Genomic DNA, 16,094 nt, shown 5'->3' on the forward strand with positions numbered 1-16,094 from the left:
GTATGTAAACAATTATCAGTTTAATGCTACAACTTTTGAACAGTTTGGATAAAATACATAAACTGTTAACTTGAACATAACATTATAATGTAAACTCAAATATAGTTTCACTTGAAAAACCAAAGAATATTTTGTAAATAGTTAAAAATGATAAATTGTAGTGATAAATACAAAAACTAAATTGTAATCTCAATTTAACTAAAATATTTCCTAAATATATTTTTATAATCGTTAAAAGTTTTTCAAATGAGTAACTTAAATAAACTTACAATAACAATAATTATAAATAACTCTATATAAATGATTATATTGTTACACTTAAAACCAAAAAACAATATTTGATGTTTTAAATAATTAAATGATAGAAATTAAAGCATTAAGAAAATAAATTTTAAAAATTTATTAACAATAACAACTATAAATAACGTTAAATCATATATTATATTTATTTTTATTCATGTGTAACTCGCAGATAAAAGTGATTCAAACGATTGAGATTATGAAGTTATAATAGATATATATATTATCATATAATTTAAAATAATCGATATATTATACCAATTTAGTATACAAATTATTATATAAAATTTAATAATAGTGTTATAGTTATATTTAAAAAAAACATATATTTGTAAAGACTTCAACTATATAGTGCTTCTGCGCAACGTGCAGACATTCTCCTACTGTATTAGATAAATAGCCCGAGGTATATTATAAGACTGAAGAAAGGGCAAAACAGTGTGGAGGTTGTTGGATGAGATAAGAAATGAGATTTGGTCAAAAGCTATATGTACGTGTACCAAATAAAATTCGATGCATAAATTTATTGTAGATATTGCATAAGGACTTGTACTACTTAAAATTCATCATTTGACTAAATATGTTTTATACGGTGTATATATATATATATATATATATATATATATATATATATATATATATATATATATATATATATATATATATCATGCGGTGCGGTTCGGTTTTTTGCGGTTTTTGTAAATTTGAAAACCGCACTTCACCGAAAATTTCAGTTTTTGCAAAACTAAAAACCGCACCATTGGTTTTCGCTTTAGTTTGGGTTTTTTCGCTTTTGGTTTATGTGAGTTTTTTGGTTTGCAGTTCGGTTTTTGCTCGCCCCTAAGCCAAACTAAAAAAATAACCTAGCAGCTCCAAACTGGAATGTAGATTAGTGGTATAGCCAGGATTTTGTTTTAGAGTAGGCCAAATAATATACAAAATATGAATGAGTGGCAAAATTATTCTAACGATAACCAAATGTAACTATATATGCATTCTTATCTAAATTATTTATATAAGTTGCACACGATGTTGTCTTACATTAATAAAATAATCTAAAATGGAGTTTAATCGACATAGACAACAATGTATTATCATATACTAATTTCAATTTTTGAATAGAATATTCCATATCGCAACACAAATTCTTTTTATTTAACAAAAATATATATTATCAATACCATATATATGTAACTTTAATTTTGTGTGGGTGCTGTTCCCCTATATTGGCTACGCCCGTGCTGTAGATGAGCAATCTTAAAATTTATTGTCTGTATAATTACCAAATAGTAGTTAGGTAGACTTTAACAAGAACGTTGTAACTTAAAAATACTTGGTATTAAATAAAATTTTATAATTTTAAGTTTATTTTAAAAAAATAGACGGGACCTTACATTTTTTTTGAGTAAATTACTAAAATCTTCCCTATGGTTTGGTCAAAATTTCACGTTTGGTCCCTAACTTTTTTTTTTGCACTCGGATCGTCCATATGGTTTGATTTCGTTGCGTTTTTCGTCCCTATGGTTTGATCAAAATTGCATGTTTGGTCCTTAATTTTATGTAAGTGTGGGACGAAAAACGCAACAAAATCAAACCACAGTGACGATCCGAGTGCAAAAGAAAAATTAGGAACCAAACGTGAAATGTTAACCAAACCATAGGGATGATTTCAGTAATTTACTCTTTTATTTTTTTTTCAACTTTATCTAAACAAAAACGTAAAACACCCCATCGTCAATACTCATCAAAATTTTGACCAATGACGAATCATGGGCCCGTTCAGAAACCCTTCTCCGTCGCGAAATCGTCGTGGGCTTCGATTCTTTGACTCTTCACATTAAACATCATGGAGAAGGAGACCAGACGGTGGAGGATTCTGGTCCGCAATGTTTATCTCTGTCGAAATGTAGCAAAAATTGTTGGCTGCCGGAATCAGAATCGTCAAAGTTGGTAACATTGGAGAAATGGAGGATGTAGAAAGAGAAGAAGGCCATGAAGAATAGATGATTTTTGTCCTCATGTGCTGACAGAGGAGTGGGTTCAGTTGTTCGTCCTTTTTCTATGATTGAAAGAATTATGGGTTCATGGAATGTTTACATCAACAAAGAAGTTTCACTTTGTAATGTTTAGGTAAACAATTTTTAATCTCTTTTATCTTTTCGTTGAAACTCCTTAATTTGCAACTTTTGGGCCCACAAATTTGTAGTGGGCATTAATTTAATCTACATCTTTACTGTAAACAATAATTGAAATCGATCTCATTGTTAATCCAATTCGTCAACATCTCTTGATAATTGAAATAATTTTCTCTTTGCATCCACTTCATCTACATCTATACTATATTCTCTTCTCTGCTATTGCCATAAACAATAAACAATGGCTGAAATCGTTCTTTCTGCCTTGTTCACATTAGTCTTTGAAAAGCTGACCTCTGAAGCCTTGAAGAAGATGGCTCGCTCCAAGGGAATTGATTCAGAGCTTAAGAAATTGAAGAAGACATTAGACCAGGTCAAAGATCTGCTTAATGATGCTTCTCAGAAGGAAGTAATTGATGAAGCTGTTAAAAGATGGCTGATTGATCTCCAACAATTGGCTTACGACACTGATGACCTACTTGATGATATCGCAACAGAAGCTATTCATCGTGAGTTGACCCGTGAAACTGGAGCTTCCGCCAGCGTGGTAAGAAAGCTAATCCCAAGTTGTTGCACAAGTTTCTCACAAAGTAATAGGATGCATGCCAGGTTAGATGATATTGCCGCTAAGTTACAAGAACTGGTAGAGGCGAAAAATAATCTTGGTTTAAGTGTGATAACATACGAAAAACCCAAAATTGAAAGAGATGAGGCGTCTTTGGTAGATGCAAGTGGTATCATTGGACGTGAAGATGATAAGAAAAAATTGCTTCAGAAGCTGTTGGGGGATACTTATGAATCAAGTAGTCAAAACTTCAACATCGTGCCCATAGTTGGTATGGGTGGGGTTGGTAAAACAACTCTAGCTAGACTTTTGTATGATGAAAAGAAAGTGAAGGATCACTTCGAACTCAGGGCATGGGTTTGTGTTTCTGATGAGTTCAGTATCCTCAATATAAGCAGGGTTATTTATCAATCAGTGACCGGTGAAAACAAGGAATTTGCAGGTTTAAATCTGCTTCAAGAAGCTATTAAAGAGAAACTTCAGAACAAACTATTTCTAATAGTTTTAGATGATGTATGGTCTGAAAGCTATGGTGATTGGGAAAAATTGGTGGTCCCATTTCTTGTGGGGGCTTCTGGAAGTAGAATAATCATGACTACTCGGAAGGAGCAATTGCTCAAACAGTTAGGTTTTTCTCATCAAGACTCTTTCCACAGTCTAGACCCTCTACAGCGTCTATCACAAGACGATTCTTTGTCGTTGTTTGCTCAGCATGCATTGGGTGTGGATAACTTTGATTCACATCCAACACTAAGGCCACATGGGGAACGGTTTGTGAAAAAATGTGGGGGCTTGCCTTTGGCTTTAAGAATACTCGGGAGGTTATTGAGGACAAAAACAGATGAGGAAGAATGGAAATATCTGTTGGATAGTGAGATATGGAATTTAGGAAATGGAGATAAGATTGTTCCTGTTCTTAGACTAAGCTACAATGATCTTTCTGCCACTTTGAAGCTGTTGTTTGGGTACTGCTCCTTGTTCCCCAAGGACTATGAGTTTGACAAAGAGGAGTTGGTTTTGTTGTGGATGGCAGAAGGGTTTTTGCACCACTCTGATGTAAGAAAGTCAATGCAACAGTGGGGTCACAAATGTTTTGAAGAGTTGCTGTCAAGGTCATTTTTTCAACATGCTCCTAATGACAAATCGTTGTTTGTGATGCATGACCTCCTGAATGACATGGCCACATTTGTTGCTGGAGATTTTTTTTCAAGGTTAGATATTGAGATGAACCAGGAATTTAGGAAGGAAGTTTTGCAAAAACACCGACATATGTCACTTGTTTGTGAGGATTACATGGTGTACAAAAGGCTAGACCCATACAGAGGAGCTAAAAAATTGAGAACATTTTTAGCATTGTCTGTTGGGGTGCTAAAAGATTGGGAAAATTTTTACTTATCAAATAAGGTCCTGAGTGACTTACTTCAGGAGTTACCATTGTTAAGGGTCCTAAGTTTGAGTAATCTTAGCATAAGCAAGGTACCAGAAGTCGTCGGTAGTATGAAGCACTTGCGGTATCTTAATCTATCTCGAACTAAAATTATCCATTTACCGGAAAATGTCTGCAATCTTTATAATTTACAGACGCTGATTGTTTCTGGCTGTAAAATGTTAACTGAGTTGCCCAAGAGCTTCTCAAAGCTTAAAAATTTGCAGCATTTTGACATGAGGAATACTTGTAGGTTGAACGAGATACCCTTAGGGATTGGTGAGTTGAAAAGTCTACAAACTCTCTTCAGTGACATTGGCTTGGCAATAACTGAGCTTAAGAACTTGCAAAATCTCCATGGGAAAGTTTGTATTCCGGGGCTGGGCAATGTGCAGAATGCAATGGATGCACGTGCGGCGAACTTATCGCAAAAGAGGTTTAGTGAGTTAGAGTTGAATTGGGGTTCTGAGTTTAATGTTTTCCGAACGGGAACACTTGAAAAAGAGGTCCTCAATGAGTTGATGCCTCATAATGGTACTCTAGAAAAACTCAACATTGTGTCATATAGGGGTATAGAGTTTCCAAATTGGGTTGGGGATCCCTCCTTTCGTCGGTTGACTCATGTGTCAATAGAAGGGTGTGAAGAATGTACATCTCTACCAATGCTTGGGCAACTACCATCACTGAAGGAACTGTTTATTGGTGGGATGAGTAAGGTGAAGATTGTAGGTTTGGAGTTACTTGGGACCGGCCTTGTGTTTCCTTCACTTGAAATCCTACGGTTTGATTGTATGTCAGGTTGGGAGGAATGGTCGACAAATAGTGGGGCGTTTCCTTGCCTTCAAGAGCTTCATATTGAAGATTGTCCTAATCTGGTTCAAGTCTCACTTGAAGCACTGCCTTCACTAAGGGTTCTGAAACTAAGAATATGTGGTCATGGTTTATTGAAAAGACTGGTCTATGTAGCTTCATCAATCACCAAGTTGGAAATAGATGATATTTCAGGGCTTACTGATGAGCTGTGGAGAGGTATGATAGGGTTTCTTGGGGCAGTTGAAGAAATAAACATCAGGGAATGTAATGAAATAAGATACTTGTGGGAATCAGAAGTAGAGGCAAGTAAGGTTCTTATGAATTTAAAGAAGTTGGATGTATATTCTTGTTCAAATTTGATGAGTTTAGGGGAGAAAGAAGAGGATAACATTCATAGTGGGAGCAGCCTAACATCCTTTAGGACGTTGAAAGTATGGAAATGTAACAGTTTGGAGCACTGCAGTTGTCCAGATAGCGTGGAGGATTTGGATATTGAAAGTTGTGATTCAATTACATCCGTCTCCTTCCCAACAGGAGGAGGGCAAAAGCTCAAGTCACTTACCATCACCGATTGCAAGAAACTATTGGAAAAGGAATTGGGAGGAAGAGAGAAGACAAATTTGAAGCCGATTAATGAATTGAGTTGTTTCATTTACCTCACCACGTTGGCAATATCAGAATGTCCAAGTATAGAGTCATTTCCCGACCATGAGTTGCCTAATCTCACTTTGTTAACATATCTGAAAATACAAAATTGTATATGTATGGATGCATCCTTTCCTCGTGGGCATTGGCCTCCGAAATTGTGTCGGCTTGAAATAGGAGGGTTGAAGAAGCCCCTCTCAGAGTGGGGCCCCCAGAATTTTCCAACATCACTTTCTAACCTAAAATTACATGCCGGACCATATGATGGCATGAAAAAGTTTGATCAGTTGTCACATCTTCTTCCTTCATCTCTTACTATTTTTGGCATAGATGGATTTGAGAAACTGGAATCGGTTTCTACGGGACTCCAACACCTCACCTCCCTCCAACGTCTCATCATTCAGAAGTGCCCAAAGACCATAGATCTACCAGAAAACTTGTTGCCTTCACTTCTGAGTTTGATAATATTCAAATGCCCAAATCTGAAAGAAAGGTTCGGTAGAGGTGGCTCCTATTGGCCTCGCGTCTCCCTTATCCCATGCTTCAAGATAGATGGATACTTCCATAATTAATATGAAGGCAAGCCCCGCTCCTCAGATACCTTTTGTTAGTTATGCATATATTAAATAACTAATTCAGCTCATTCAAACAAATTTTCTCAATATATTATATCGGTACAACCATACAAGTACATATTTTCAAAAGTTCATGTGTGCCTCAATATTTGGTTTGTAACACGGATATGCTTACTGATTTCAGATTTTACCATTTCATTTTGGAATGAATGTAATTAGGATTGTAACATGGAAGGGTCATGATGGAAGCCAAAATGAATCAAAATGGTTAACGAGTTAGATACTTTGAAATTATAATGTACAAGCAAACAATTTGAAATTCATATTATGAATACGTTCAAATCATGAATCGTTTTGATGATGTATCACTATCACCCAATACCAACCAGGTTTTGTACACATTTTGAGAATGCCAATTAATATGTTGTCCGTCAATGACGCATTTGACCCAAGATTAATGCTAATGTATTTTTCATTAAATATGTCCATTTTGATGCCTCTAAATATGATTCCATTAAGACCATAAATCTTATTTATCTTTTTAAGATTTTGTAAATATTTGAAAATTTTAATTTTTAGAAATATTTAATTTAATCATATCTTAGTATTCCGTTCAAATGTATATTTCTCAGTTTTCCACACTTACAGCCAAGCAATACAACATGAAAGGTCGGTGGATGCAATGAATTTTTAAATGAAAGCATCTGAGGAAATAAAATATCAAATGATGATGGTTTACAAAGAAAGACATTTATATGGTGTTGCTTCTGGTTTACAAGGTTTGTTCCTATCAGACTCACAAAAACCTATGTTGTCTGAAACAAGCACTTATGTGGCCAATTATTTCCAAATTTTTTACTTCAGTTTTTCTCGTTCTAAATTTGTTTAAAATGGAATCTTGATGTATAGGTGAATGACTTACTGTCCAACTATCATCCATGGAAGTTAAGTGCAGAACTCCTAATGATTGAAGCTGTGAAGCTTCAATGCTTTTTACCTGTTGCATCTTTTCAATCATTTAAACTAAGCTCAATTTCTGTATAGCCTTGATGTTGTGATCTTGTTTTGCTTTTACATAAAAACTATGTAAAGCTATACATCCGTCTCAGTTCCAAATTGATTACCTAATGTCTAAAGCCAAACTCTATAGAAATTATTATAAGGTTAATTTTGTGATATTTACTTGTTTTATAGACTTTTGATTTAACCCAAAGAGAAAGAGAACTTGTTTTCATCAAGAGACATCCTATGAAGCTTGTGTTTGAAAGTTAGATTGAAAACAGAGCAAAAACAGAACTCCATCTGCTGTTCCAAGAAGTTGAAAACAGAGTCCATGTAACTTTGACTTTCATTAAATGATGTATAACTTCAGTAACTCATTTAGCTTTCTGATAATGATTAGCTTGGATTTTTGTTTTGTTTTGTTTTTTTTTTTTTGCTTTTGTCCACTCTTGATTGACACCTAATAGGGAGTTATGTCCTTTGGAGAAGTTCCTCCTGTAATGACAATGAGCATATGGTCAGTTGTAGATGCTAAATCACAAGGAATCATCATGCCTTTAGGCTCACCTTATATTTTGTGAAGTAAAATAAACTTATGTTTGGAGTCATAGTTTATGGTGTTAACTGCTCTTTTACATAGATTCCTGGAACCACTCAAATTTGGTACTACACATGCACAATGTTTTTCTTTTGTAAAAGCTTCTCCTTTATTACTGTCACTAGTTTAATTATGAAATAAAAAATGAGTTTTGTAACCGAGTTAACACTAAAAAACAAACTAACGGCTGTTGAAAAACTTTATATGACACATTAGCAGTAAGAGCTTCGACAGTCACAACCATCATCTTCACTACATACAACTGTCATAGCTGATGACGACCCAAACACCCATTAACACCCATCAGCTAAGGCCATTAATATCATGCATCGGCTGTTAAACAACTAATCGTGAGAAACAAAATTTATCATGATGATTCACTTCATGTATCAAACATGCTAGAGTGACACTCTCACTTAAATATAACTTAAAATGATGGCTTTATGTATACCGTTAGTAGCTTGTTACACAAAATTAAGTTTTTAATTATAATGTATCTCTATTTTCCCCTCTCCAAATTTGGCACTGATGATTTGTGAGTAACAATTGTTATTTACTAGTCTATGATTTTAGAATGCCAAGTTTCCTCTGTATTTATAGTATGTATCATACTATTTTGTGTGATTACTACTTCTACCTCAAATACAAAATATATAAATTTATTTCTATGTATTTTGTGTGATGTTCCAAATCTACATGTACAACAACAAATATAAACAAATATAAATGACTATGTTTTGACCAACTAAAAAAATTGAAGTAAAAGATAAATAGAAGTATCCTACAACTAAAGACTAAAAAACACAAGTTTTTGCAGAAGAACAAGATACCACCGTTTGCTTCTTTGTTTTCCAAGAGATTGGAGACCCACCCAAAAGGAGTAGATAACCCGTTCGAGACCTTCGTGTAAAAGCACATCCTAACCAATCTAAGTCACACAGTAGACAACTAATTCAGTGCATCCAGTTCTAGGAATTAAAATACCTTGACGTGGTGTCCCTTTGAGATAACGAAGTACACGTGAGGAAATTTCCATGTGTCTTTGTTTAGGCCTAGTTTCTTGTAAATATAAGTCGACTTCAATCCGAGGAATCTCCACATTTGTCTAGTTGAAGATTTTGTTGCATCGGAAAAGGACTTGGTTTACACCCCATCATACCACAATCTTTTAATATGTCAAGAGTATATTTTATTTGACTCAAGACAAAACCTTTAGGTGTTTTGGCCACTTCAATGCCAAGAAAGTACTTCAATAACTCCAAGTCCTTGATCTAAAGTTGTCGTTAAGATAGTCTTTTGTCTCTTGGATTTTTGTTGCACTATTCCCCGTGATGATAACATCATCAACATATATAAGAGTAGCAACATAAATATTACCATTTCATGTATCAACAACGAAGCATCAACATGTGTTTGTTCATAGCCCAAAGAAAGTAAAGCCATAGTAAACTTTTGCTACCAATGGCACGAGGCATGCTATAAGACATAAATAGACTTCTTCAACCTGCATACCATTGTTTCTCTCTCGCTGGCAAACTCTTCTCCCACCTTCATATAAACCTCTTCTTCAAGATCCCCATGGAGAAATGCATTGTTTACATCAATTTGATGTATGATCCAATCTTTCTTAATAGCTACAGTAAGAAGTCTTACAGTAACCAATTTAGCAACAGGAGCAAATGTATCATGGAAATCGATTCCCTTAACTTGAATGAAGCCTTTAGTTATCAGTCGCGCCTTATATCTCTCAACTTCGCCATCATGTTTGTACTTTATCTTGTGCCCCCATTTTGAGTCAATGGCATGATTTTCTTCTGGTAATTCTTGAAGAATCCATGTCTTGTTTTCTTCCAATGACTTTATTTCGTTTTGCATTGCCTCCCTCCATTTCTCACTTTGAACAACTTGTTTGAAATATTTTGGCTCATCATTTAAGCTGATCGTTGTCAAAAAAGCTTTATGTTTATTAGAAAAGTTTTTATAAGAAGCAAAATTAGCTATCAGATGTACCATAGAAGAGTCATGATTTTGCGGGGTCCTTGTGGGGTTTATCGATGGCAACATGTTGACAACAAAGTCTTCAAATATTTTCGACAGTGTTCTCGTTCTTCTTTCCCTTGGAAGACTTTCTGGTTGTGGCATTCTTTCCAAACAAACCCAAATTCCTTTCCCGAATCACGCAGTTTTTCCGGCTCAAAAACCTCTACAACTTGTTCATGTGGACTTATGTGGTCCGATCACACCTACATCTGTTGGAGGGAGTAAATATTTTCTCCTTTTAGCGGAGGATTTTAGTCGGTGGATGTGGGTTTACATGCTATCGGAGAAGTCTCAAGCCTTGAATGCTTTCAAACGATTCAAGTTGATGGTTGAAAAGAATTCGGACACTTCGAATGGATCAAGGGGGAGAGTTCACTTCAAAAGAATTCTCATTATTTTGCGAAGAAAATGGTATTCATAGGCATCTTACAACACCATATTCGTCTCAACAGAACGAAGTTGTAGAATGGCGAAATTGGTCCATTATGGACATGGAAATAAGTCTGCTCAAAGGAAGAAATGTCCTGGGAGGGTTTTGGGGAGAAGCGGTTAGACATGCAGTTTATCTTTTCAACCACCTACCAGCAAAAGCACTTCCCGACATGATGTCGTATGAAGCATGGTTTCGCAAAAAGCCCAACCTTGAACATCTAAGAGTTTTTGGTTGTGTTGCATATGCTAAACTTGTAGGTGGTCACTTGAAGAAGCTTAATGATCGAAGTAAAAAGATGGTGTACTTAGATGTGGAAGATGGAACTAAAGGCAACCGTTTGTTTGATCCGCACGACTGAAAGTTGCGAGTTAATCGCGATGGTGTTTTCGACGAAAAAGAAGAATGGAAATGATACAAAAACAAAGAAGAAGAGATGGCGACTCCTAATACCTTTACTATAATTGAACCACAACCTCAAATACACCTCGAAACACCTCAAAATGGCCCTGAAATCAACCCAAAACAACTGAACAGTCCTGGAATCGATGCTATCCAAGTTGGACAACCATATGTTGAATTTGATGAGCCTGAATCAGCCCCACAAACTCCTGTCTCAGCCCCTTTGTCTTTAGCCTCACCCCATATGGAAAGCCCTTCTAGTGAGATTGGGCCAAGGGGATTATGTCCGTTAACCGATATTTATTCTGACGCCGAAAATGTGTTCCTTGAACCCGAAGAGTTGTTGATGATTGCAGCGGATCAACCCTTGAATTTTAAAGAGGGTGCAATTTCTAAAACATGGCAGGAGGCTATGCAAACAAAGTTGGATGCAAGCGAGAAGAACAAGGCATGACAACTTACCGATTTGCCACCCGAACACAAAGCAATTGGTTTGAAATCGGTGTTTAAAGTGAAGAAAGACAACTTGGGAAATGTGGTGAAGCATAAAGCCCAACTTGTAGCAAAATGATTTGTACAAAAGGAATGAGTCGACTTTGATGAAGTTTTTGCACCGGTAGCACGACTTGACACCGTAAGGCTCATCCTTGCCTTAGCAGCTCAACATACGAGGTTGTCCACCATCTCGATGTCAAGTTGGCTTTTCTCAATGGAGATCTCAAGGAGGAGGTCTATGTTACCAGTATATGTTGATAAAGCACACAGTCTCAAGGTATTCAAGCTCTACAAATCTTTTTATAACCTACGACAAGCTCCTCGAGCTTGGAACATTCGTTTGGATAAAAGCTTAAAAAGGCTTGGTTTTACAAAGAGTTCACAAGACCCACCTGTTTACAAAAGGAACTCGAAAGACAAAATTCTTATTATTGGTGTATATGTTGATGACTTGATGATTACCGGTTCGAACATCAACGACATTACTGAATTCAAGGAACAAATGAAGAAAGAATTCGAAATGAGTGATTTGGGATTACTTTCTTACTACCTTGTAATCAAAGTTTCGTAAAGGAAGTAGGGAATATCTTTGCACCAAACGGCTTATGCAAAGAAGATTTTAAAGCAATTTGGGTTGCTAGATTGCAATCTGACAACATCACCAATGGAACCTAAGTTGAAAGCTAAGAAGGATGAAGATGGTGAAAAAGTTGACCCATCCGAATATAGGCGAGTGGTAGGTTGTTTGATGTACTTGACTCACACTTGAACGGACTTATCATTTTCGGTTGGAATTGCAAGTCGTTTCATGGAGGAACCAACCACTTTACATTTTCAAGTTGTGAAACACATCTTACGATACGTGAAAGGAACTGTTCACTATTCATTATGGACTCAAATATGGAAAAGATGGTGAAATAGAAGATTTGGTTGGTTTTACTGATAATGATCTCGGAGGTGACCCTGTTATAGCAAGAGCACAAGTGGGATGATTTTCTATCTAGGAAGGAATGCAATAATTTGGCAATCCCAAAAGCAAAAGATTGTTGCTTTGTCCACATGTGAAGCTGAGTTCATAGCAGCTACAACAACAGCATGTCAAGCCATTTGGCTTGCTAATCTCGTGAAAGAGCTCACGGGACATCATATCATGCCTATCACCTTATACGTTCATAATAAATCGGCAATCGCATTGATAAAAAATCATGTGTTTCATGGTCGAAGCAAACACATTGACATTCGTTATCACTTCATACGAGAATATATAGAACATTGGCAAATTATAGTGGAATATGTCAACTCGAAGGATCAACTAGCGGACATCTTTACAAAGGCTTTAGTATACGTGAAACATGGTGAAATGCGAAACATGATTGACGTGACGATTCTCGAGCCAAGTTCGGTTTAAAGGGGAGAATGTGAGTATGAACCTAACTTAGGTGACTTGGGTATGAACCTGACATGGCTACACCACCCTCTTATGTTGACAAATGAATGCCTCCTTTGTTGACAATAACAACTAGAAATGGCAGCCTCTTTATCTCATACAATGAACACAATAAATTGCCATGGTACTTATAGTGGCTAGCTTTAGTATAAATAGATATTGTAATCTCAGTTGTAAGGCACCACAAAACAAAGAGTGATAGAGAAATACTTAGAGTGAGTATTTGTAATACAGGATTGTTTTCTTTTCTTGTAATATTGAGCTAGTAAGCTCCTCCTTTTGTTCTAGTTCTGAATAAGTGTGTGTTTCAATCCCAACAAACAATATATGTGTGATTAATCATTAATTATACATTACATCCCCAATGAACGAGTATTGAAGGGTATAAGCATCATTTTATAAAACCTGATTAGAAAATAACGATAGTATGCCACTTTCGACACAAAAATTAAAAACTACACACCCAACAAAATCTGCTTGGTTCCCTATGTTAATATATGAAAAAAATGGACATTATTCATCTTGATAAAATCGTATTGGTAGAGAAAACTATTAAAGTAAAAACAACAATTTTGAAGTTCTTTACCTTTTTTCTGGATAAGACGATTACATCTGCAAGTGTAATGGGTCAAGGAAGAGAGAGATAGCACTACGGATGCATCATCATTTTAGGTTGCAACTGCCAAGCATTGTAAGAGTTCAAAGGTATGGCCATTTGGGTTTGAGAGCGAAGCACCAGAATCTATTAGGGTTTGAGGGTGATGAAAAACTGATATATTAACCTAAATTATCCATGTTATAACGAAAAACTCAATAACATTGCAGCTTGATTACGTTCCAGATTCTTTGCTAGTCAATCGAATTCAAATAGAAAGAGGATTATATTACCGATTTATTGGAATAAGATCATATACCAAAGGAAAGATAATGGGATGAAAATCTGAGCCAGAGTCTAAAGCCGAAGGGCAAAAATGGTATTTCACATTTTAAAATACTGGACGTGGAGGAGATGACGCGTGGCTTAAAGGTACTCTTTTATTTATTATAATAGGAGAGGTGATAAATTTTCCTACATTTTTATTTATTAAGACCGATACAAAAGGCAGTTACACCAGCCGCTAACTCGTTGGTTACACCATAACTGATTACGTGAGGCCCAGTAATAAAATTTTGGCATGGGAATGGGAACAGTTAATTAAAGGCCCAGTTATCTACAGTTGCCTTTTATATTCTGCAGTGGTTGATAATAGCAAGAAGGTGCAAAATGAATATTAAAATTGTTTTAGCTTCAAAATATTACCTACTCCCTTTTATATTAAATGTTCCAGAAGTTGACATGCAATTTGTCAACTGCCAGCTACAATATACAAAATCATATTAAAGATTCACTCGCTAATAATATATACATACCAAATGTTCACATGATTTGGCCTTTAGGTAGTAGATTATGCAACTGTTGACTTTTTAAGACTAATTCAACCTCTAAGTTATATGCTTTATAAAAATCAAAAAAGTGTTAATTGAGTTACAGAGCTAATGAAAAGTAAATAAAACAAACTGGGCTGAATAGTGGAGACAACTTCACCCATCTAAACACTAAATTCACAATTGACAATCAAGATAGCAAATAGCTTGTATAAAAGATTACAGACAATGAAAGATTTTAAGAGATGAGATCTTATAGAGAATAGTGGTTATAATGGTGATCACGTTCAACTAGAGAGCAAACGTGTCTGTTTCAGTATTCATTGAGATATATATTGCTAACTACAATGCTCTTATATCAAACAGTTTATGAAGCGATATTCAGAACTTCAAATCCACAATCCAAATTTTCAGAATTAATATGGTCAAGTAGATAAGCTACAAACTAGCCATTGGCAATGAAACTATTTCAGTACCCAACAAAAAAGCTATGCAAGTATGAATATGGATATTGAAATTAAACAGATTGTTATGCTTAAACTCTGGAAAATCTAAATTTGGTTCTTCAAACAGATTAATCAGCTTAAATCCATCAATTTTGCAACTTGAGTTTCATATTCATCCACAACCACCATTGACGTCATCATCAAGAGTAAACATGTTACAAAAAAAATGAAAGCTTATTCCAGATATTGCTTAGGTGTGGCAAAGTAATAATTCAATGAGAGATCACACGTACCTCTGATTGGAGATACACATTAACATGTTGCCAAATGACTATATATGACCTAACTATGGATTTAACATCATTCTTGTTTCAAGATTTCACTCAGGCATTTTATCAAATACATAGCGAGCATTTAAAACCACCAAACAGAAACTTGTTCAGACTGACGATCAGTGATCATAGAAACTCAAAACGGTTGTTGGAACTTGAAAAAGAAAACAAAAAATTCAAAAACCTTGTCTGGCAATGAGAGATACACATGGAGATATACATATATATATATATATATATATATATATATATATATATATATATATATATATATATATATATATATATATACACGCTGAAACATTTTCTTCAATTAATTGATGGTCAAAATCTAGAAATAAACTTGATTAGAATACATTCGTTGCAACTTGTTTTCAGAGGAATACATGTTTTAATCTGGCAATGAGAGATACACATAGGTATATGAGACCGTTAACAAAAGAACAAGTAAAATGAAATAAGCAAGTGGAGAATTATTAAAGTGTTTTTTATAATTTCAAATTTACTTACCAATACAATATATAGGGATATAATTCATTTGAAAATGCCAAGAAAAAGGTGTCAGCTGCTTGGAACATGTAAGAAATCGTTATAAGATATGTTGTCCTACAAAATGACGGAATTAATTACTCTAGAAAATAGTTGATTTCGAGAAGATAACATCATTGAACATATTTTGGTTTTTGGATATAAATGATGTTATTAGATGTAGAAGTCAAACTTCCATATTAGAAACCTAATTAAAAAAAACGCTTAACTAATTTCAACTGATGTGGAAAAATGCTGATTATTAAAATGGTTTGAAATAAAAAAATCACATACTCCCTGTTCATGTTGTCCAGGGGTTGATTCGCATGTGTTGGCTTCCACCTTGAAGTGCAAAAGAATATAAAAAATAAAGAGTAAACGAGTGATTAAATAAATATTGTATTTTAACAGCCACCTAGCTAGGTGGAAAAGATATTATAAAGTGTTGACATGAACAATGGCTTGAAATCAATATAAAGAATGGCCTGAA

General features: G+C 35.0%; 1 protein-coding gene across 3 annotated transcripts; it reads left to right on the forward strand.

Annotated features, from left to right (window-relative positions):
• The first annotated feature begins 2,570 nt into the window (after positions 1-2,570).
• LOC145093849 (putative disease resistance RPP13-like protein 1) lies at positions 2,571-7,882 on the forward strand. 3 transcript variants are annotated; one of them, XM_079032103.1, is made up of 3 exons: positions 2,571-6,463; positions 7,092-7,238; positions 7,369-7,882. In XM_079032103.1, the coding sequence occupies exon 1, from the start codon at positions 2,677-2,679 to the stop codon at positions 6,454-6,456; it is 3,780 nt and encodes a 1,259-aa protein (XP_078888229.1). In that variant the 5' UTR covers positions 2,571-2,676; the 3' UTR covers positions 6,457-6,463; positions 7,092-7,238; positions 7,369-7,882. The 3 variants fall into 3 exon arrangements, with proteins under 3 accessions (XP_078888229.1, XP_078888230.1, XP_078888228.1); XM_079032104.1 differs by having other exon boundaries at positions 7,108-7,238; XM_079032102.1 differs by having other exon boundaries at positions 2,571-7,238.
• The last annotated feature ends 8,212 nt before the right edge of the window (positions 7,883-16,094 follow it).

This window comes from Lactuca serriola, chromosome 3 (assembly GCF_051521515.1).
Source record: "Lactuca serriola cultivar US96UC23 chromosome 3, Lser_US96UC23_V15, whole genome shotgun sequence".
NCBI classification, from domain to species: Eukaryota; Viridiplantae; Streptophyta; class Magnoliopsida; order Asterales; family Asteraceae; genus Lactuca; species Lactuca serriola.